This window comes from Oncorhynchus kisutch, linkage group LG17, assembly GCF_002021735.2.
Source record: "Oncorhynchus kisutch isolate 150728-3 linkage group LG17, Okis_V2, whole genome shotgun sequence".
Lineage (NCBI taxonomy): Eukaryota > Metazoa > Chordata > Actinopteri > Salmoniformes > Salmonidae > Oncorhynchus > Oncorhynchus kisutch.
The window spans coordinates 50,540,789-50,563,584 of record NC_034190.2 but is presented as its reverse complement, the minus strand read 5'-3'; the positions used below and the strand labels follow the sequence as shown (position 1 = coordinate 50,563,584).

Genomic DNA, 22,796 nt, shown 5'->3' with positions numbered 1-22,796 from the left:
ATCCTTTTTTGGGCATATCTGTTGTGTCTTCTGCCCTCGGTTTTACTCTAACATATTTTCCCCTCTCCCCCCACAGCACAAGTCACCTGTGACGACCATGACACTGTCCAAGAAAAAGGTAATAATGACCCCCCCCCCCCCCCCCCCACACACACACAGTCATCTCTCCACCTTATATCTACAAGGAGAGCTTCATCCCCAGTTGCTATGGTAACCGCCGAGGATGAGGCCTGGCTCACACTGAGATAGGGAATCTACATACACACCAGTCAACATGCTCTGTAGCAGTCAGTCTCACTCTTATATGAACATTGAAAGTGTGAATCAGCGAAGGCATGAATTCCTGAAACAACTGATGGTTGTGGCTGCTGCTCTCTGAGCCACGTTGGAATGATCTGAATGTCTTTCTTCTCTGTTTTCTTTGTGCGTGCGTGCGGGGCTACAGCAGTGGCTGTTTGTGGGTTCTGCAGAGGGTGTGGCCCAGTTGGCTCTGTTCCAGTGTGAGTTGTACGGCCAGGCCTGCGCTGAGTGCTGCCTGGCCAGAGATCCCTACTGCACCTGGGATGGACACGCCTGCAGCCCCTTCATGCCCATCGCACGCAGGTGGGCCCGCTCAGCTCACACTTAACCCATTTATGAGCCAACACCCACATTGTTTACCTAGCACTTCCCACAGTTATATTACTAGACATGACGTTATAAACTAAACATGAAGTTTAAATGGAGTGAAAACCAAAGTTATTTTATTTTTTAAGTCTATGACATGCCAGCTTCCGTTCATGTACCCAGCACTCACTCATCCGACACATGTAGCTATAAGCCTGCCCTACTCATAGCCACATAGGCATGTGAACATGAATACTCACATTTAGTACGTACTCTTATCTAACATGATGTCTTTTTTTTTTTCTCCCTCTGAAGGAGGAACGCTCGTCAGGTTGGTGATGAGGAGGATCCCCTGACCCAGTGTGTCATACAAGGAGGTGAGGAGGAACTGTCAAGAGCCTCACTCTCACAGACACACACTAGCTTAGGTTTCTATATACAATGAGTACACCAAACATTAGGAACACCTTCCTAATATTGAGTTGCCCCCCTCATTTTGCCCTCAGAATAGCCTTAATTGGTTGGGACATGGGCTACAAGGTGTCGAAAGCGTTCCACAGGGATGCTGGCTCAATGCTTCCCACAGTTGTGTCAAGTTGGCTGGATGTCCTTTGGGTGGTGGACCATTCTTGATACACACGGGAAACTGTTGAGCGTGAAAAACCCAACAGCTTTGCAGTTCTTGACACAAACCGGTGCGCCTGGCACCTACTTCCATACCCCGTTCAAAGGCACTTATTTTATTATTCACCCTCCTTATGGCACACGCACACACACAAGTCATGTCTCAATTGTCGCAAGGCTTAAAAATCATTATTTAACCTGTCTCCTCCCCTTCATCTACACTGACTGAAGTGGATATAACAAGTGACATCAATACGGGATCATAGCTTTCACCTGGATTCACCTGGTCAGTCTATGTCATGGAAAGAGCATGTTTTGTATACTCAGTATAGAGCAGACATTGTGACATTTTTCTCTGTCTCTATTCAGCCGGTCTGCAGGTGGAAGCAGAACAGAGGATGATGATGGTTGCAGAGGGTAACAGCACATACCTGGAGTGCCTGCCCAAATCCAGACATGCGGCCGTGACCTGGTACAAACAGGCAGGAGAGAACAGCCCTGAGCTGAATCAGGTACATACTGACACACAGGCAATTACACGCGTGCACACACACATATACACACATACCCACACAGGTCTAAACACTCACACTCCTCTCTGTGTTGCAGTTGCAGTCGGGAGAGCAGCTGGTGGTGACAGAGAGAGGTGTTCTGATCAGTCGGGCCGAGACGGGTCACTCTGGTGTGTACCACTGTCAACTGGAGGAGCACGGCTTCCACTGGACCGCCGTCACTGTGCATCTGAGTGTGTGGAGCCCCTCCCGTGCCCTCTCCTGGTCCACCAGCAACCGCAACCCCAACTCCAGCCCAGACGCCTCCCAACCCTGGTACCAGGACGTCATGGCCCTCATCCACCCCAGCAGCCTGGAGCAGCACTGTCAGAGGCTGGGCTTCCGGCGACGACGCAACCGCGGCCAGGATCAGACCAAGGACAGTGACCACAAGACAGGGGATGGCCCCAGGGGCGAGAGGCACAAACATGGAGGTGGAGGAGGTGGAGGAGGAGGAGGAAGAGGAGGCGGGAGGAAGAGCAGGAGCAAACCCAAGCAGAGGTCTCCGCGAAGCTCTTAGATGCTCCACTGCGTACAATGTGCTTTCTCCTGACTTTACGCTCTCAAACACTGTCTCACTCTCACAAACACACACATACACATTTACAAAAACTCATATTCATGTAGAATGGGGACATAGGAGGCTCGGCGTGGGCCGGACTCAGAAGTGTGAATGTGGTTGCGTAGCGTGTTGGATGAAGGATGTACAGCATGTCCAAGAGACTGGTAGAGAATATATTAAGGCGTGAAGAGGACCCTGGAAGAATGTGGTGTCTCATAAGACAGGGGAAAAAGGCCCTGAAGGTGAAGCTAGGATCTGTCCTAATGAAAGACAGAGAGGGAGTCAAAAGGACACAAGCATGTGAGAGAGACATAAGTGTCTTCGAGGTAAACAATGTGTGATTTGTCTTTGATGTAAAAAAAAAAAAAAATATGAAAAAAAGCTACATTTTCCTTATTTAACTTTGTGTCATATTTATTTCTGTTTTGAATCAAACGGTTAGTTTCAGTAGTTGTATGAGGTCAGTTGTATTTAGTAAAAGCTCTGTGGTGTTCATTAGGCTTTCAACTCAAGCTTGACTCCTCACAACTGGCCTCGTTGATGCCGGGTGTGTTTGACATTAGCGCACAGAGAAATGAAAAGGGGAAACTCCGAGTCAAACCAGCAAATCTGCCAAAATTAAATGCAGCAAAGCTAAAGCACTTTTAATGCTGTAGAAAAATAAACGTTCGTTTCGAGCTCTGGAGCAGCTGCATAAATGCAGAGAGGCCTTTTAAATGTGGCCAGACTTCTTTTACCACATAAAAGACGGAACCAATACTGAGCAAGGTCCTCGTTAGTGTGTGTGTGTGTGTTTTATTCCCTACCATAAAGTATGATGGAATCCATAAAGAAAGTATTTTGAAATGAAACATGTAATGTTTATGCTTTCCTCAAAGACCTTGTTCAGATCTTTCCCTCATTCATTATATGCGCTTTTGTATTTCACTCTGTAGCCTATATTTACGTCTCTGTGCCAATATTTCTTTGCGAATGGAAATAAAATGTTTTCAATTGATCTCTCCCAAGTTAAGGAGACACACAGTGTAGATACACCATTTTGCCAGTATGTTTTCTTACTTTCCCCTTTTTTTGTGGCATAGGAAGCTTGTCCATCATCAATAAGACGCACACATGGATACGCACACCCACACTAACACAACGTGTGGAAACATGATAGATCTAGAAGATGTAATCCATTGTCAAACAACCCACATTTCCTCATCCAATATCTTCCAATTTTAAAATAATTCATTCGACATAAAAAAAAAAACAACGCAAACATTAAATGAGTAAATAGAAACATTGAAATAGCCAAGTGGTTCTGACAAACAGGATATCCTGTCGGGTCTGAACTGAAAAAAAAGGAAACCGCACATACAAACATGCTCAGTGCATAATGCCGTTGGGATGGAGGGAGAGGTGGTTATGTGAAGGTGAGATCTCAATCACCATGGTTCAGATTTGACTGAACGTTTGCCTTCTGTAAGCTGCTCTCTCCGGAGTAGCAGAGAACATAACATGTTTCAGGACCTTCAGGTCTCCTCAAGTCCAACTAGGACTTCATCTAAATGATAGTGAGATAGCGTTTAAACATATGGTATGTATATTGTTGTGTGTTTGCCTCGGTACTGGTGTCCTCTAAACAAATAAACAAATTAACGTACAATTTACAATGTTGGCTGTTGGCTCAGTATTTGAACACATAGAAAACAAATACCTTTTGTGAGAAGAATTACCTGAGAGTCCTTGGGCCCTACGAGTTAGCGCTTGTAGCTTAAGGTGATAGCTGTGCAGACAGATATCCCCAGGGATAGTGTATGCGTATCTGCTATGTTTCTCCCATCTTGAACATCACAAGATTGTAGCAGAGAAGGGCATGGGTGGGGCTCTCACAGCACAGCTGACACTCTTGGCCCTGTGGCAAAAAGCTCTGTGGCATCAGAAGTGAAGGGCAATGGTCTCTGTCTCCATCTGTGGGGAAGAGAGGTAAGTACATGGAGAACTCGGGTACAGGTGCAGCCACTGAATCAAAGCTCATAGGGGACAGATCAAATTTACTGAGGGCTGGTTCAACTCAAAATAAATAATGCTCCCCCCCCCCCACCCCCCCACCCCCTCCAAAGTTACAAATATTTTCACATGACCCTCCCCTTGCACTTCAAAATAAATAGAACACCCTCTCCCTCATAGAATTAGTAATGATGTCGCTCTTGCTGCGGGAGAGACATCATTGATTTACACAGAGAAAAGAGTGTTCCCGAGAATTGAACCCTGTGGCACCCCCATAGAGACTGCCAAAGGTCCGGACAACAGGCCCTCCGATTTGACACACTGAACTCTGTCTGAGAAGTAGTTGGTGAACCAGGCGAGGCAGTTGTTTGAGAAACCAAGGCTGTTGAGTCTGCTGATAAGAATGTGGAGATTGACAGAGTCGAAGGCCTTGGCCAGATCGATGAATATGGCAGCTTTCCAATCTTTGGGGGTCTCAGACGATACAAAAGAGAGGTTGAACAAGCTAGTAATTGGGGTTGCAACAATTGCAGTAGATAATTTTAGAAAGAGAGGGTCCAGATTGTCTAGCCCAGCTGATTTGTAGGGGTCCAGATTTTGCAACTCTTTCAGAACATCAGCTATCTGGATTTGGGTGAAGGAGAAATGGGGGAAGCTTGGGCAAGTTGCTGTTGGGGGTGCAGGGCTGTTGCCCGGTGTAGAGGAAGCCAGGTAGAAAGCATGGCCAGCCGTGGAAAACTGCTTATTGAAATTCTCAATTATCGTGGATTTATCGGTGGTGACAGTGTTTCCTAGCCTCAGTGCAGTGGGCAGCTGGGAGGAGGTGCTCTTATTATCCATGGACTTTACAGTGTCCCAGAACTTTTGGAGTTTGTCCTACAGGATGCAAATTTCTGTTTGAAAAAGCTAGCCGTTGCTTTCCTAACTGCCTGTGTATATTGGTTCCTAACTTCCCTGAAAAGTTGCATAACCCGGGGGCTATTCAACGCTAATGCAGTACGCCACGGGATGTTTTTGTGATGGTCAAGGGCAGTCAGGTCTGGAGTGAACCAAGGGCTATATCTGTTCCTGGTTAAAAAAAAATTGAATGGGGCATGCTTCTTTAAGATGGTGCGGAAAGCACTTTTAAAGAATAACCAGGTATCCTATACTGACGGAATGAGGTCAATATCCTTCCAGGATACGCGGGCCAGGTCGATTAGAAAGGCCTGCTCGCTGAAGTGTTTTAGGGAGCGTTTGACAGTGATGAGGGGTGATGAAACTTGCTCTCATGAGGACTGCCAAATTGCAGCCCAAATAAATTCTTCACAGAGTTCAAGTAACGTGCACATCTCAACATCAACTGTTCAGAGGAGACTGCATGAATCAGGCCTTCATGGTCGAATTGCTGCAAAGAAACCACTACTGAAAGACACCAATAAAAAGAAGAGACTTGCTTGGGCCAAGAAACACAAGCAATGGACATTTGACCGGTGGAAATCTTTGATCTGATGAGTCCAAATGTGAGATTTTTGGTTCCAACCACCGTGTCTTTGTGAGATGCGGAGTATGTGAGATAATCTCTGCATGTGTGGTTCCTACTGTGAATCATGGAGGAGTAGGTGTGATGGTGTGGTGTGCTTTGCTGGTGACACTGTCTGTGATTTATTTAGAATTCAAGGCACACTTAACCAGCATGGCTACCACAGCATTCTGCATCAATACGCCATCCCATCTGGTTTGTGCTTAGTGGGACTGTCATTTGTTTTTCAACAGGACAATGACCCAAAACACCCCTCCTTGCTGTGTAAGGGCTATTTGACCAAGAAGGAGAGTGATGGAGTGCTGCATCAGATGACCTAGCCTTCACAAATCACCCAACCTCAACCAAATTGAGATGGTTTGGGATGAGTTGGACTGCAGAGTGAAGGAAAAGTACTCAGCATATGTGAGAACTCCTTCAAGACTGTTGGAAAAGCATTCCAGGTGAAGCTGGTTGAGAGAGTGCCAAGAGTGTGCAAAGCTGTTATGAAGGCAAAGGGTGGCTACTTTGAAGACTTTGAAGTGCTCAGCATATGGGGTAACTCTTTCAAGACTGTTGGAAAAGCATAAGAGCGAATATAAATGTGAGCATAAGAGCAAGGGGGAAAAGGCCTACCGTCCCCTGTGCCACCCCCCAAAAAACACAACCCTCCCAAAGCAAAACACACAACCCCTCCCTAGTAAAGTTCAATCTGTCCCTAAGTACACAGGCATGATTTACTCTGCTTGATTGAATTCAATTAAATACAACTTAATTCAGAAATTCTTTAGTAATTACAATTATTATTGGTTTGAATTATAGATATAAAACAAAACATCTTACTACTGCATATTATCATCATGTGAGACATTTACTGTGATGAGTTATGCCTATAATTTGATCCATCATTATGCGGAACTATTGCGTTTTCTACTACAGGTTGTATGGAAGAATTTACAGAGTGGACTCGACCCAGCTTCCTGCTTGACTTACATCTCCAGGAAAGAACAACAGTGGTAAGTGTTCATTTATTTGGTTATGCTAAAAACGGGCAAATATTTTACTTTTCTGAAAGTAAGAAATCGAAATAAGTCCTATCACTCATTGCCAGGTGGTTACTCTTGATACGGAATAAAAAGGGAACTTAAAACATGTTAAAATTCAGAGGCCTGCTTGCTAGCATCGACAGCTAGCTAGACTGCGAGCTAACGTCATGTGACTGATTGCAAGCTTATGTCTGATAATGACAGCAATATGTCAACTTGCTTGCTAGATGTTGGGACCGTAATTTATTATTTATACATCGTTAGTCAGATGGTACTAACTGCTAATAGTTTTACTGTTTCCTGCTCCTAGCTAGGTGTTACTAGTCACACTGATAGCCAGCTACTGTAGCTAGCTAACTTACGTCATATAAACACAGGCGCTGTTGGTGGTTAAAGATATTCTTATATCGCGTATTGTACAGTCACTCGACCTTTGATCATTATTGTTTTCTTGTGTTTGTTGGATTGAGCTGCAAAGTTGTATTGGTGACAGTTCAATTTGGTGGGTCTATCGATGTATGCTTGTAAACTGGCTAGATTACCAGCAAGAGATGTGCTATCCAACCAGGTACAAAAAACATATCACACAAAATTCTGAAGTCTTTCTCCCAACCCCTCTTAAAAGCAAAAAGGATGCAAACCCCACTAACAAAGAACAACTGGAGCCCAGGGTGAGCAAGTTGATTTGTAGAGTCAGACCCAGTTGTATGCATAGGGAGAAGAGTGTGTCAGTTGTTATCTGACATGTATTTTATGCAGCAGGTGGAGGGATGAGCCTCTTCCCTGTGATTGGCACAGATGTGCCGGAAGCAGCCAATGGGGTGGATACACCAGGCTCCCCTGGATCCTGTAATGTGAATGGCCCGTACACCCACGCCCCTAATACCCCTGCACAGCTCCTGAAGTTTGGGGGTAGGGTGCCCTGTCCTGGGCAGGGATCCCTTGATGAGACTGAGAACTGTGTGGATGGGGAGAGCGCATGCGATGGACAAGAAAACCCCATAGACACTTCTCACAACTCCACAACCCATTCAGACACACAGCAACACAGCGACATGTTCCCAGCCCATCCCTCCCTCCCCCTTGCCACATGCACAGCAGACACAGAGCCAGACCCACACGAGCCCCCCAAAGACATGTCCCTCACTGGACCCTCCCAAACAAGTATGCCCCTAAACGAGACTCTGTCTGGAGACTTGCAGCACACAGGCACTCCATCCAAAGACACAGCCCCAGTGGGGGACACTCACAGTGCAGCTAAAAAGCAGTCCGAGACAAAGCACACACAGCCTTCTAGCTTCTGTGCTGTAGAAACAGAGGAGGAAAAGGAGGTGGAGGTGGAAGAGGAGGAGTGTGAAAAGGATGGCAAGGAGCAGCATGCAGGAAACACACAGGCTGAAGTCTCAGCTGAGGTGAGTTTGCCATACTGACTGCTACTGCTCCTGTACATAATTGTTCATGTTAAAGTGCCAGAGCCAACAGCTCAAGAATAGTACTTAATTACATACGAGTCATTTAGCAGACACGCATCTCATTTGTATTTGTCACATATGCCGAATACAACAGGGGTAAACTTTACCGTGAAATGCTTACTTACAAGCCATTAACCAACAATGCAGTTCAAGAAATAGTGAATAAAATATTTACTAAATAAACAAAAGTTTTTTAAAAAATGCATTAATCAAAAGGTAACACAAATGTACGTAACAATAACGAGGCTTTATAACGGGGTTACCGGTACAGGTTAGTCAAGGTAATTTGTAGAGTGACTATCCATATAAACTCAGCAAAAAAAAGAAATGTCCCTTTTTCAGGACCCTGTCTTACAAAGATCATTTGTAAAAATCCAAATAACTTCACAGATCTTCATTGTAAAAGGGTTTAAAGCACAGTTTCCAATGCTTGTTCAATGAACATGCACCTGTTGAACGGTCGTTAAGACACGAACAGCTTACAGACGGTAGGCAATTAAGCTCACAGTTATGAAAACTTAGGACACTAAAGGCCTTTCTATTGACTCTGAAAAACACAGAAAGAAAGATGCCCAGGGTCCCTGCTCACCTGCGTGAACGTGCCTTAGGCATGCTGCAAAGAGGCATGAGGACTGCAGATGTGGCCCGGGTAATAAATTGCCATGCCCAGTATGGACGTCTAAGACAGCGCTACAGGGAGACAGGGCGGACAGCTGATCGTCCTCGCAGTGGCAGACCACGTGTAACAACACCTGCACAGGATCGGTACATCCGAACATCACACCTGCGGGACAGGAACAGGATGGCAACAATCCCTCCCTCCACTGCTTAGACTGTCCGCAATAGGCTGAGAGAGGCTGGACTGCGGGCTTGTAGGCCTGTTGTAAGGCAGGTCCTCACCAGATATCACCGGCAACAACGTCACCTATGGGCACAAACCCACCGTCGCTGGACCAGACATAACTGTCAAAAAGTGCTCTTCACTGACAAGTTGCAGGTTTGTCTCATCAGGGGTGATGGTCGGATTCGCATTTATCATCGAAGGAATGATCATTACACCGAGGCCTGTACTCTGGAGCGGGATCAATTTGGAGGTGGAAGGTCCGTCATGGTCTGAGGTGGTGTGTCACAGCATCATCGGACTGAGCGTGTTATCATTACAGGCAATCTCAACACTGTGCGTTACAGGGAAGACATCCTCCTCCCTCATGTGGTACCCTTCCTGCAGGCTCATCCTGACATTACCCTCCAACATGACAATGCCACCAACCATATTGCTTGTTCTGTGCGTGATTTCCTGCAAGACAGGAATGTCAGTGTTCTGCCATGGCCAGTGAAGAGCCCAGATCTCAATCCCATTGAGTACGTCTGGGACCTGTTGGATCAGAGGGTGAGGGCTAGAGCCCCCCCGACATGTCTGGGATCTTGCAGGTGCCTTGGTGGAAGAGTGGGGTAACATCTCACAGCAAGAACTGGCAAATCTGGTGCAGTCCACGAGGAGGAGATGCACTGCAGTATCTACTGCAGCTGGTGGCCACACCAGATACTGACTGTTACTTTTGATTTTAACCCCTCCCCTCCTTTGTTCAGGGACACATTATTCCACGATGTCGTCAATGCACTTATTGATGCAGCTAATGACTGAGGTGGTATACTCAATGCCATTGGATGAATCCCGGGAACATATTCCAGTCTGTGCTAGCAAAACAGTCCTGTAGCGTTGCATCTGTGTCATCTGACCACTTCTGTATTGAACGAGTCACTGGTACTTCCTGCTTTAGTTTTTGCTTGTAAGCAGGAATCAGGAGGATAGAGTTATGTCAGCTTTGCCAAATGGAGCATTTTCTTGTTTGCTTATGTCCTTTTTACAACTCGTTGAGTGCAGTCTTAGTGCCGTCATCAGTTTGTGGTGGTAAATAGACTGCTATGAATAATATAGATAGTGTGGTCTACAGCTTATCATGAGGTATTCTACCTCAGGCAAGCAATAACTCAAAACTTGTTTAATATTAGACATCGCACACCAGCAGTTATTGACAAATAGACACACACCCCCACCCCTCGTCTTACCAGACGTATCTGCTCTGTCCTGCCGAAAAACGGAGAAGCCAGCCAGGGCAACTTACAATTAGTGCATTCATCTTATGATAGCTGGATGAGACAATATATCACAATCGTAGCAAGTACATTTTCCCCAGATAAAGTAGTTATCAACAAAGTGTATTTTGAATCCATTGAGCAGTGCAGCATATTCATATGTCCGGAGGATCTTGAGGATTGTCATATGTGTAAGACTGCCACTTCCCGTCAGCTTACAGAGGAGCCCTCGGCAGCAGCTCCCAGCCCCAGCTCTGTCCCAGCCAAGGGGGGGGAGTCGTCAGGCAACAGCCCTTGTCCGCCCCACGTCATGGCCCAGGTGCGCGTGCGGAACGTCCCAGAGCGGGAGCGCATCGTCCGGGGCATGCAGGACAGCAAGAGCCTGGACGAGATCAGCCAGGCATGCATCGGAGGGGCCCGGGGTGGGGGTCGGGGGGGCCAGCCAGAGGGCCGCAGGGCCACCATCTCCTCTGCCCTGGAGCTGGAGGGAACAGTCAGCCACGACGGGGACCTGACCCACTTCATCTGCCGCAACCTGGAGCAGAAGATCAAGATGAGCTCAAAGCCCAGCCTGGACTGTGACTGCGACTGTGAGTACCAGCACCGCGTGGCCCGGGATGGGGGATTGGCTAATTAGTCACCAGGGTCGTATTCATTAGGTACCAAACAGAATTTTGAATTTTTAAAAAAGATTAAAAGGACTGAAACAGGAAGACCATCTGAACTTGTTTAGTAAGACATTTCTGTTTTCTGTTGAAAAACGTTTTGCTAACAGTGAGCCAGAATACGACCCTGGTGATCAGTGAAATGCTAATCCACAAAATGCCTTTTCTGGTGTTATTTCAGTGATACATCAGTGTTTTGAAGTTGCAGTTGAAGGCCGAGTTCCAAATCGAATCAATCCACCCTTCCCCTCTCCTCTAGTGATTAGATTAGCACCCGCAGGAAGGGTGGAAGGACTCACACAGCGGTTTGGATGAGGGAGGATGATTTGGTTTGCTTTGCAGACTGTCGGTTAACGTAATCTCCGGTCTGTGTGCGTGCATGTGTCTTCTCTGTCTGTGTCCAGCGGACTGCTCGGGTTCCATCAGCAGTAGAGGTCGTGGGTCGTCGTCGCGGCGGCCGGTTGACATCCCTCCCATCGACCCTGCTGTCTTGGTGGACCTGCAGAGACACACAGAGGAAGTCGCCCACAGTGTGGAGCTAATGATGCGCAGCCTCAACGGAACCATCCAGAACGTACGTGAGCGCAGTTTGTTCACACCACACACACACACACACACGTTTCTGTATTTAGTTCTGTATTACATTTGTACTGCTCTAGGGTTATTTATTGCTTGGATAACCTTGTCTACTATTATCTATTGATTAATTGTCCATTCTTTATGCGCTGCCCCCGACGTCTGAAGAATTATCACTGTGAATCAATGTAATGTTTGTTTGTGTGTCAATTAATCCCGCAATTGATGGGTTGCCAGCTGGCAATTGTGACACGCAAATAAAATGTAATTCATTTATTGATTCACACACACACACTCACTCAAATACTTCTGATCTCCCTTCTGTCCTTTTAGTAATGCTCTAATTGTATGTTGCCCAGAATTAGTGTCTGCGATATACTGTATGTCTTTATCTGTGTGTGTCCAGATGACAGCGCTGAGTGTGGGCTACATCCAGACCTATAGAGACTCTGTGGACAGCCTGGGGGAGTCTGTGGACATGAGCATAAAGGTGAGAGAACAGATCGCTTGGCCAGACATGAAGGGAAGGATGAGCAGTGAATACTGATCGACAGTCACAGATGCTTCTCATCATAAGTATAATGTCCTGATTTTTGTTGTGTGTGTGTGTGTGTGTGTGTGTGTGTGTGTGTGTGTGTGTGTGTGTTCGTAGGGAATGTACACACTGATGGCGCGCTGTGAGGAGCTGGACCGCTCTATGCAGCCCATCCACACTCTGGCCGCCCAGATCCGGGACATCAAGCGCACCCTGGATGCCCTTGAGGCCATCTGCAAGTAGCCCCTCTCCCCCCCGTGGAAACTCCTCCCCCAGAGATCCTCTTCCACTGCAGACCCTTTTCTAACCTAACGACCCCCCTCCCTCCATACCGCCCTCCTGGAATCACTGCTACTAATCATGCTAGCTTCATGGATGATCCGCTCCTCCCCCTCACCTCACCTCTCCCCATGTAGACGTCATGCTTCAAACCCCTCCCCCACTCGCTCGGCTAGGAGCCCCTCCCCCTGACAGAACTTGAAGGAAACGGAGCACTTGATGCTTCTCTTATTGCTGTCCGACCCACCTGGATCAGATTGTACTAACTGCTGCTGCCCACACGGGGGCACTCTCTCTCTCGTATGGAGAGTGAGCATCAGGAACAGATGAGATGGTTTAGATGTTAGTCACTTCTTAGGTAGGTTGCTTAACCTAGTGAGACGAGACACAGGTGAGGGTGTGGGAGTACTTATGTCGTATAAATGGCAGTCCCTCCAGATGTCATGTTACGTACCTGTTACCAACCGAAAGCCATTCACGGCGGGGCTCTCTGATCCCGAGATAATATGTTGCGCTTTAGGAGACTGTGGTACCTTCTGTCATTTTACAGGTTGGCTGGTAGGTAGGTACTAAGTAGGTAGGCCTGTTCTTGATATCGAACATATCTATTTTGCCTAAATAGTGTTTGCCATGGTGGGAGGTTGTGGACAGCCGTTACATGTAGCGTGCCGTTACTGGCTTGTACCGTGAAGGACTTGAATGCTACCAGATGTCATCAGATCTGCTGAAGCCCCACCTAGACGAGAAGGCAGCACCCTCACACTGGATTTACAGTGCCTTCGGAAAGTATTCAGACCCCTTGACTTTTCCCACACTTTGTTACGTTACAGCCTTATTCTAGAATTGATGAAATATTTTTTTCTCCGCATCAATCTACACACAATACCCCATAATGACAAAGCAAAAACAGGTTTTTAGAATTTCTTTCTAATTAAAAAAATTAAATTGAAGCACCTTTGGCAGCGATTACAGCGTTGGGTCTTCTTGAGTATAACGCTACAAGCTTGGCACACCTGTATTTGGTGAGTTTCTCCCATTCTTCTCTGCAGATCCTCTCAAGCTCTGTCAGGTTGGATGGGGAGAGTTGCTGCACCACTATTTTCAGGTCTCTACAGAGATGTTCGATCGGGTTCAAGTCCCGGCTCTGCCTGGGCCACTCAAAGACATTGAGAAATGTCTGGAGGCCACTCATGCGTTGTCTTGATTGTGTGCTTAGGGTCGTTGTCCTGCTGGAAGGTGAACCTTCACCCCGAGTGTGAGGTTCTGAGCGCTCTGGAGCAGGTTTTCATTTAGGATCACTTCTGTACTTTGCTCCGTTCATCTTTGCCTTGATCCTGACTAGTCTCTTAGTCCCTGCCGCTGAAAAACATCCCCACAGCATAATGCTGCCACCACCATGCTTCACCGTAGGGATGGTGCCAGGTTTCCTCCAGACGTGACGCTTGGCATTCAGCCCAAAGAGTTCAATCTTGTTTTCATCAGACCTGTCATGTGTTTTTTTACTGAGGAGAGGCTTCCGTCTGGCCACTACCACAAAGGCCTGATTGGTGGAGTGCTGCAGAGATGATTGTCCTTCTGGAAGGTTCTCCCATCTCCATGGAGGAACTCTAGAGCTCTGTCAGTGGCTATTGGTTTTTTGGTCACGTCCCTGACCAAGGCCTTTCTCTCCTGATTGCTCAGTTTGGCTGGGTGGCTAGCTCTAGGAAGAGTCTTGGTGGTTCCACAATTCTTCCATTTAAGAATGATGGAGGCCACTGTGTTCTTGCGGGATCTTCTTTGCTGCAGAAATGTGTTGGTACCCTTCCCCAGATCTGTGCCTCGACACAATCCTGTCTCGGAGCTCTACGGACATGCCATGAGGTCGAAGGAATTGGTTTTTGCTCTGACGTGCACAGTCAACTGTGGGACCTTATATAGACAGGTGTGTGCCTTTCCAAATCACGTCCAATCAATTGAATTAACCACAGGTGGACTCAAGGATGATCAATGAAAACAGGATGCACCTGAGCTCAATTTCGAGTCTCATAGAAAAGGGTGAGAATACTTATGTAAATATGGTATTTCTGTTTTGTCATTATGGGATATTGTGTGTAGATTGCTGAGGATTTATATTTATGTAATCCATTTTAGATTAAGACAACAAAATGTGGCAAAAGTAATGGGGTCTGAATACTTTCTGAAGGCACTGGAATGGGGGTGGCACTTTGGGGGTGGGGGTGGCACTTTGGGGGTGGCACATGTTTGCCTGGGGAGGGAGAGATGGCCTCCTCTAACTGCTCTTCATCTCTGTACAATCAAAAGCACCTCTGTACATATCTTTCTGTAACAAAGAAATAATTGAGCTACCCTTCGTCCTGAGTGTATATTTTCAGAAGATTAACACAATAAATTTACATGAGCTGCAAAGAATAGCTGTCTGTTTTGTTCCTGGATGTGGTTTTGATGACATGAGTGTATAGATACAGGACATCTAGACTGATGCAGGACTGGAGATCTAGGCTGACGCAGGACTGGATATCTAGGCTGATGCAGGACTGGAGATCTAGGCTGACGCAGGACTGGAGATCTAGGCTGATGCAGGACTGGACATCTAGGCTGATGCAGGAAATCTAGACGGATGCGGGACTGGAGATCTAGGCTGACGCAGGACTGGAGATCTAGGCTGACGCAGGACTGGAGATCTAGGCTGATGCAGGACTGGAGATCTAGGCTGACGCAGAAAATCTAGACGGATGCGGGACTGGAGATCTAGGCTGACGCGGGACTGGAGATCTAGGCTGACGCGGGACTGGAGATCTAGGCTGACGCGGGACTGGAGATCTAGGCTGACGCGGGACTGGAGATCTAGGCTGACGCGGGACTGGAGATCTAGGCTGACGCGGGACTGGAGATCTAGGCTGACGCGGGACTGGAGATCTAGGCTGACGCGGGACTGGAGATCTAGGCTGACGCGGGACTGGAGATCTAGGCTGACGCGGGACTGGAGATCTAGGCTGACGCGGGACTGGAGATCTAGGCTGACGCGGGACTGGAGATCTAGGCTGACGCGGGACTGGACATCTAGACTGACACAGGACAGGACATCTAGATTGATACAGGACATCTAGACTGATACAGGGAATCTAGATTGATACAGGGAATCTAGACTGATACAGGGAATCTAGATTGATACAGGACATCTAGACTGCATCAACAACATTTCATAGAAAATATGAGTACATTTTTATAGAGGTATGATTTTATTGTAAACGCAATAGCATGACCCGTAAGAATACAAAGGTAATGTTGAACGGTGAAGTCATTTCTATTGATATGACTGCAGTGGCATGTAGAATGTGTTTACATCGTTTGAGGATACCAAGGTGTGAACCATAATACAGGTCTGTCACAACATGGCCATGTAAGCAGTAGAGCTGAGTAGCGTGAAGAAGAAAAAGAGAGAAAAAAAGTGTTGCCAATAAACAAAAAATTGTTGTAAAAAGAAACATCCAGTTCTGCAATGTTAGGAACTGAACACACAACTGTTGACGAGAAACGATGACAATGTTAACCACGAATCCTATGAATAGAATATTTTGTTTGTTTGATCTACTTCCGTTCTCAGTTGTACAGACTATAAAAAAATCCACAGTCTCCAAAGTAGAATAGTTGTCTCTTGTTCACGACATTTCTTTGTTGGAAATAGAAACACCTCTTAAGAGTTTCTGTTCCACAAACATTTCTTATACACTGGTATGACAGTGTCTTGAGCCCCGACCTGAAAATCCAACAGGTGTGTCAGAGCTTCAGGCATAAGTCTGTGTTCAGGCGTAGAGCTGTGGCTAATACCAGCAGTAGAGGTAGGAGAGGTGCCTTGAGTGATGGTCCGCTGTGGTCTGACAGAGCGAGGGTGGGCCTGGTCTCTTGGTTCAGCTCACTCGACAAGGGGGAATTCAGCGTGGGGGGAAGGACTCCCTGTGCCCTGTCCTTGGGGAGCTCCTCGTCGGCGACTGCCCCCTCCAGGGACTCATACCACTGGCACTGGAAGTCCCTCTTCCAGGCCTCCAGGTTGCCAGGGTCCAGCTGGCCTGTGGCCTGCACCCCCTCCACCTTCCCCTGCGTCATCACGAAGTTGGAGGGCGGCAAGTGCAGGTAGGCGGAGCTCTCGGGTTTGCGGCGCACGCAGCGGCCACGCCCCTGGCACAGGGAGACGCTGCACAGGCGGGCGGCCGTGGTCACGTTGACGGCGTAAAGGCCCAGGACCTCACGCACAAACGCGGCCAGCTCTGAGCAGGCTCTCTGGGGGCAGACAGAGGTGAAATGGTTGTCATTCACAGACCTCGGACCCAGTTACAATTGTCTGACTGACTGACTGTATGGTACATTGAAGAGGCGTGTACTGTACCTGAGTCCTTGTAGAGAAGACACCTTGATCTTTCTCCCAGAGGACAACCCCTGCTGCCCCCATGGCAGCACTCTCACCAATGGTGTTGACCAGGTCCACCTAATGGAACATCACTCAGTTATACACTGGTTACAGATCCAGCAGACTAAGAGAAACCACTTTCAAAAACATGGTAACGTCTACTTCCACCCAACACTATCTCTCACCTCAGACAGGAAAGTATTGGTCGATGTATAGACACTCCTGACCAATGGGAACACAGGAAGGTCGTAGGCGGTCCCGGCCAAGCTTGCCACTCTCAGTGCCTCTCGGATCTGATTGGAAGTGTACAGTCTGGCCCCTGAGGTCCCACCCTGCAGCTTCTCTAGTGTGAGGGTGGGGTAGAGAGCAGAGCAGCATTTCCAGAGCCACAGCAGCTCGTCATTCAACGCCATCTCGGCGGCGGGACAGCGACCCGTGTAATTGGACAGCGACTGGGCGGGGCCGGAGTTGTAGCAGTTGGGATATGGGGTCACGCCCCACAGAGCCTTGGGGCGGAGCCTCCTCACCTCCCACAGCGTCTCCATGAGGATGGACTGGGACGCTGCCTCAAAGTCCACCTGGGGAACGGGATGACATCATCATTATGAGACAACTGTGATGTTGAATAGCATTTGTTACATCTGTTTCTCCTATTACTCTAAACTGCCATGGATGAGGATCTTACCTGAGACCACTTCTCCACCTCCTCCGTGGTCCAGTCAGGGAAGAAGGTCCTCAGCAGAGCCCTGGAGCCCTCCAGGTAGATGCCCTGTTTCTCACGGTTCCTTCCCCACTGCGGGGACCACTGGCCCCAACGCAGTACTCCCAGGCCCTGGTAACCTATTGATGGTAGCGCTGCCGCCAGGTCCTCCCCTGTCTTCTGGAGGTGTCCATCCAGTCTGGTGTGTTGGGGAAGGCCTCCGTTCACCGGCTGGTCCTGGTTAGTGTAATAGGGGTACTTCCCCAGAGTGTCCTCATAAAACATGGACACGCGGCCCTCTCTCTCCATCCCAAAGGCTCCTGGGTCAGGTCGTCCAGGACACGCCTTGTTGGGGATTCCCCATAGTACTAGAAAAGGCTGCCCTGGTGACAGAGGGGTGCGTGCCGGCTGTGGGGGACCACCAAGGCAGGGGGATGTAAGGAGCATCAATCCCTGGAGGAGGAGTGGTAGTAGGGCCCTGTGTGGCCCAGCTCTGAGCCTGGCCCGGAGCTCCAGCTCAGTCCACGCCATGGAGCTGCCTGCTGCCTCTGTGTATCACCACGCCTCCAGGCCCTCACAACCAACCATAGCCCTGGGAACACAACACGGCACCCTCAGCTGTCTACATGCCAACACTAACGTTACATACCTGTTATCACATTAGAACATTGCATATCTGTTATCACATTAGAACATTGCATACCTGTTATAACATTGTATACCTGTAATCACATTATAACATTGTATACCTGTTATCACGTTATAACATTGCATTACCTGTTATCACATTAGAACATTGCATACCTGTTATAACATTAGAACATTGCATACCTGTTATCCCATTAGAACATTGCATACCTGTTTTCACGTTATAACATTGTATACCTGTAATCACATTATAACATTGTATACCTGTTATCACGTTATAACATTGCATTACCTGTTATCACATTAGAACATTGCATACCTGTTATAACATTAGAACATTGCATACCTGTTATCCCATTAGAACATTGCATACCTGTTATAACATTAGAACATTGCATACCTGTAATCACATTATAACATTGCATACCTGTTATCCCATTAGAACATTGCATACCTGTTATCACATTAGAACATTGCATACCTGTTATCACATTAGAACATTGCATACCTGTTATCACATTAGAACATTGCATACCTGTCACTGAATCATTGTCAACAATAAAAATGAATCACAAGTCAACAAACAAATCATATTACCAGGCTGCGCAACGGCAGCAAGGCTGGCCCTTGGATGTACACAGAGATACTGTAGACTTCATCACTACTTGTATTTGTGAGAGGTATTGACATGTTGAAATCACCAAGCTGTCTGTTTAAACTACTGACGAACAGCTCGGACACCCATGCATACTCCACAAGACATGCCCCCAGAGGTCTCTTCACAGTCCCCAAGTCCAGAACAGACTTTGGGAGGCACACAGTACTACATAGAGCCATGACTACATGGAACTCTATTCCACATCAAGTAACTGATGCAAGCAGTAAAATTATATTTTAATAAATAGATAGAAATTGACTGACGGGGACTGTGAAGCAACACAGACATAGGCACAGACACATGCATACACACACACGGTAGCATACGCACTATACACATGGATTTAGTACTGTAGATATGTGGTAGTGGTGGAGTAGGGGCCTGAGGGAACACAGTGTGTTGTGAAATCTGTGAATGTATTGTAATGTTTTAAAATTGATATAAACGACCTTAATTTTGCTGGACCTCAGAAAGAGCAAGGCAGCAGCTAATCTGTAAAAAGAAAAACACAAATACAAATCCCTAGTCAGCCCCATGTCGCCGCCAGACATTCTCATTGACTCGTGTGATTCTTTTGCAAACTTATTTGTCCTTCCAAGAGTAGGCCTAAAACAACAAAAGAAGAGGCGATTGGCTGGGTGAATGAGGTGTGTGTGTGTGTGTGCGTCAGTGGCATCGCCATTAGAGGAGACTAGACGGGAGGAACAGAATGCCTCAAAAAGGTCATTAACAGGAGTTAATTGGATTCATTAGTGCCGCCCATGTTGGCCATCAGGATCTCTAAGACGCTCTGCAAGGATTCTCAGCAATTACTCTGTAGCGTAGCAGAGGGAGCCATGCCAAAAACAACGAGAAAAACCAACACTACACTACCCTTATTGATCCCAATCGTTACAGCTCTGTGAAAAACAGAGAATGCATAGGACCGTAAAATTGTAAATGTGTCCTTTTTTTGGGGGGTGAAACTCTAATCCTTGAGCAGTAATCTGCTTTTGTTTGTTTTACTGATCAGGCGTGAAGGGGAGGGGACAGCACAAAGCATGTGAACATGTAGGATTCTGTGTAAAACGGATTAACTACCATGGTTTTAGAAAATCAGTTAACCAATATTGTGGATAAGAACCCATTGGGCTGTGCTTTCATATATACACTAAGTGTACAGGACATTAGGAACGCCTGCTCTTTCCATGACATAGACTGACCAGGTGAATCCAGGAGAAAGCTAGGATCCCTTATTGATGTCACGTGTTAAACCCACTTCAATCAGTGTAGATGAAGGGGAGGAGACAGGTTAACCTCTAAAAGTCTAAGCCTTTGGGGGGATAAGGTCTTGAAGTGTCTTTCCTATAACTAGGAGATATCAGTAATCTAAGGAAATGGTTTAGTTTTTTGGACACATATTTAACCCAAAAAGAGCTCTATACTTCCATTCATTTAAAAAAAAACAGTACCAAATACCTTCAGACGAGTCCTGTGACACTGGTGGGGGTGTAGCATCTCGTCTTTCAATGCTGGGGACATATTAGTTTGTAGCCCAAACGGTTCGGACTCCACAGACAGAAGTTCCTAATGTTTTGTACACTCAGTGTGTATATTTGTCCCAGCTATGTGGTCGAAAAATAAGGTACCTGTTATTTTGACACATTCAATTCACCCTAATCCAAGTCACTCCCTGCCTTGAGAAAAAGGACTGGAGTACTACAGTGCCAAACATAGACCCTTAGGAATCCCCCTCTAAACTTGGCAAAATATACATTGATTCGGGATGCCTTATTGTTGCGGCAAAAACGTATCCTGCTCTTTCTGTGGAACTGCAACGTGGGAGAGGACGGGGATCGTTGAAAAATACACGTTTACGGAACGAGCCAATGTCTCATCCTTCCCAGAGTTTGTCTGAAAGGCTAAAAGACGCTGTAGAGTGCATGATACGTGCATTCTTTAAGTGTTGCTAAGCTCTGTATAGCACAGTAAGAGCAGAAGGCCCACATGCAGAGAGAGCACCATCATCAGCTGGAGACACCATACCACTACATCTCCATTACCACTCCATAGTAATGATGGAGCTAGTGGCATCAGAGGTGGCTTAGGATCCCTGGCTCCACTGTCTGACAGAAGGTCAGAGGTCTTAGGCTGCAGGTCAGAAGGTCACTCACCTCTGATTTGCTGGTCCGGACAGACGGACACTCCCTGGAATCACCTGATGCTAGCTAGCTAGCGAAGCTCTGCCGGACTGGGGGGAGCAGCGCTGGTCAGGACTAACAGGACGTCAACCGCTCCCAGGTTCTTCAAGGTGGTCAAGGAGAAGATGCGTCTGGTGTATGTGGTATCCAGGTAGGCTTCCCCACAGACCGGTGTCCTCACGCCCCAGGAAGCTTCAACCCCAAGGCATGTACTGTTCTGGCAGCAGGAGGAAGCCAGGGAGTCAGTCAGGTTAGTGTCTGACCAGGGAGACATGGGTGGACAGGTGGTGTGGTGAACTGTAAGGGGGGAGACCCGCGGTAGATAGCCATCCAGCCGGAGAAAGAGCCAGTGTGGAGCAGGGAAAGGAGGGAGAGCCAGAGTAAGTGACAGGAGGCAGGTTGAAGCAACTTCACCTTCACCAGGGTAATCTGGCTGTAAGCAGGGTCAGTACCGACCACAACACTCGAATGACCGCCCGTCCTGACCATAATCCCATAATCCAATGGGAGGACTGCCCCAACGCTTTCCTATTTGCACGGACGGAGCAGCTCACATCTCTCTCTCCTTCTCCACTGATATATATACACTGCTCAAAAAAATAAAGGGAACACTTAAACAACACAATGTAACTCCAAGTCAATCACACTTCTTTGAAATCAAACTGTCCACTTAGGAAGCAACACTGATTGACAATAAATGGCACATGCTGTTGTGCAAATGGAATAGACAACAGGTGGAAATTATAGGCAATTAGCAAGACACCCCCAATAAAGGAGTGGTTCTGTAGGTGGGGACCACAGACCATTTCTCAGTTCCTATGCTTCCTGGCTGATGTTTTGGTCACTTTTGAATGCTGGCAGTGCTTTCACTCTAGTGGTAGCATGAGACTGAGTCTACAACCCACACAAGTGGCTCAGGTAGTGCAGCTCATCCAAGATGGCACATCAATGAGGGCTGTGGTAAGAAGGTTTGCTGTGTCTGTCAGCGTAGTGTCCAGAGCATGGAGGCGCTACCAGGAGACAGGCCAGTACATCAGGAAACGTGGAGGAGGCCGTAGGAGGGAAACAACCCAGCAGCAGGACCGCTACCTCCACCTTTGTGCAAGGAGGAGCACTGCCAGAGCCCTGCAAAATGACCTCCAGCAGGCCACAAATGTGTATGTGTCTGCTCAAACAGTCAGAAACAGACTCCATGAGGGTGGTATGAGGGCCCGATGTCCACAGGTGGGGGTTGTGCCTACAGCCCAACACTGTGCAGGACGTTTGGCATTTGCCAGAGAACACCAAGATTGGCAAATTCGCTACTGGCGCCCTGTGCTCTTCACAGATGAAAGCAGGTTCACACTGAGCACGTGACACCGTGGAGAATGTTCTGCTGCCTGCAACATCCTCCAGCATGACCGGTTTGGCGGTGGGTCAGTCATGGTGTGGGGTGGCATTTCTTTGGGGGGCTGCACAGCCCTCCATGTGCTCGCCAGAGGTTGCCTGACTGCCATTAGGTACCGAGATGAGATCCTCAGACCCCTTGTGAAACCATATGCTGGTGCGGTTGGCCCTGGGTTCCTCGTAATGCAAGACAATGCTAGACCTCATGTGGCTGGAGTGTGTCAGCAGTTCCTGCAAGAGGAAGGCATTGATGCTATGGACTGGCCCGCCCGTTCCCCAGACCTGAATCCAATTGAGCACATCTGGGACATCA

The 22,796-nt window shown here is 47.5% G+C and overlaps 3 protein-coding genes across 4 annotated transcripts in view; 2 read left to right on the top strand and 1 right to left on the bottom strand.

Annotated features, from left to right (window-relative positions):
* The window catches only part of LOC109907844 (semaphorin-3ab-like), a 29,069-nt gene extending 25,075 nt beyond the window's left edge, over nt 1-3,994 (top strand). Inside the window, exons 13-17 of the mRNA XM_031794014.1 lie at nt 77-118; nt 446-603; nt 922-983; nt 1,600-1,742; nt 1,840-3,994. Of these exons, the coding sequence (XP_031649874.1) occupies nt 77-118; nt 446-603; nt 922-983; nt 1,600-1,742; nt 1,840-2,301 (867 nt within the window). The 3' untranslated portion in view covers nt 2,302-3,994. The remainder of the gene's footprint in view (nt 1-76; nt 119-445; nt 604-921; nt 984-1,599; nt 1,743-1,839) is intronic.
* Nucleotides 3,995-6,747: 2,753 nt separating this feature from the next.
* On the top strand, nt 6,748-13,373 carry borcs6 (BLOC-1 related complex subunit 6). Its single transcript, XM_020506081.2, has 6 exons — nt 6,748-6,852; nt 7,642-8,294; nt 10,666-11,041; nt 11,521-11,690; nt 12,099-12,182; nt 12,345-13,373. The coding sequence occupies exons 2-6, from the start codon at nt 7,653-7,655 to the stop codon at nt 12,468-12,470; spliced, it is 1,398 nt and encodes a 465-aa protein (XP_020361670.1). The 5' UTR covers nt 6,748-6,852; nt 7,642-7,652; the 3' UTR covers nt 12,471-13,373.
* Nucleotides 13,374-16,043: 2,670 nt separating this feature from the next.
* LOC109906978 (hyaluronidase-1) lies at nt 16,044-21,652 on the bottom strand. Of its 2 annotated transcripts, XM_031794013.1 has the most exons (5): nt 21,071-21,652; nt 17,597-18,203; nt 17,097-17,489; nt 16,891-16,989; nt 16,044-16,784 (listed from the first exon to the last, which is right to left on the bottom strand). In XM_031794013.1, the coding sequence occupies exons 2-5, from the start codon at nt 18,140-18,142 to the stop codon at nt 16,284-16,286; spliced, it is 1,539 nt and encodes a 512-aa protein (XP_031649873.1). In that variant the 5' UTR covers nt 18,143-18,203; nt 21,071-21,652; the 3' UTR covers nt 16,044-16,283. The 2 variants fall into 2 exon arrangements, with proteins under 2 accessions (XP_031649873.1, XP_020360376.1); XM_020504787.2 differs by lacking the exon at nt 21,071-21,652 and having other exon boundaries at nt 17,597-18,929.
* Between the last annotated feature and the right edge of the window lie 1,144 nt (nt 21,653-22,796).

Bases quoted from the DNA above. Each gene is read 5' to 3' on its own strand.
- LOC109906978 (XM_031794013.1), bottom strand. From the start codon at position 18,142: ATGGCGTGGACTGAGCTGGAGCTCCGGGCCAGGCTCAGAGCTGGGCCA. The intron at 17,490-17,596 runs GTAAGATCCTCA...CCCGTTCCCCAG, and splicing joins AGGTGGAGAAGTGGTCTCAG to GTGGACTTTGAGGCAGCGTC. The intron at 16,990-17,096 runs GTGAGAGATAGT...ATGTTCCATTAG, and splicing joins CCAATACTTTCCTGTCTGAG to GTGGACCTGGTCAACACCAT.
- borcs6 (XM_020506081.2), top strand. From the start codon at position 7,653: ATGAGCCTCTTCCCTGTGATTGGCACAGATGTGCCGGAAGCAGCCAAT. The intron at 11,042-11,520 runs GTGAGTACCAGC...GTCTGTGTCCAG, and splicing joins CCTGGACTGTGACTGCGACT to CGGACTGCTCGGGTTCCATC. The intron at 12,183-12,344 runs GTGAGAGAACAG...GTGTGTTCGTAG, and splicing joins CTGTGGACATGAGCATAAAG to GGAATGTACACACTGATGGC.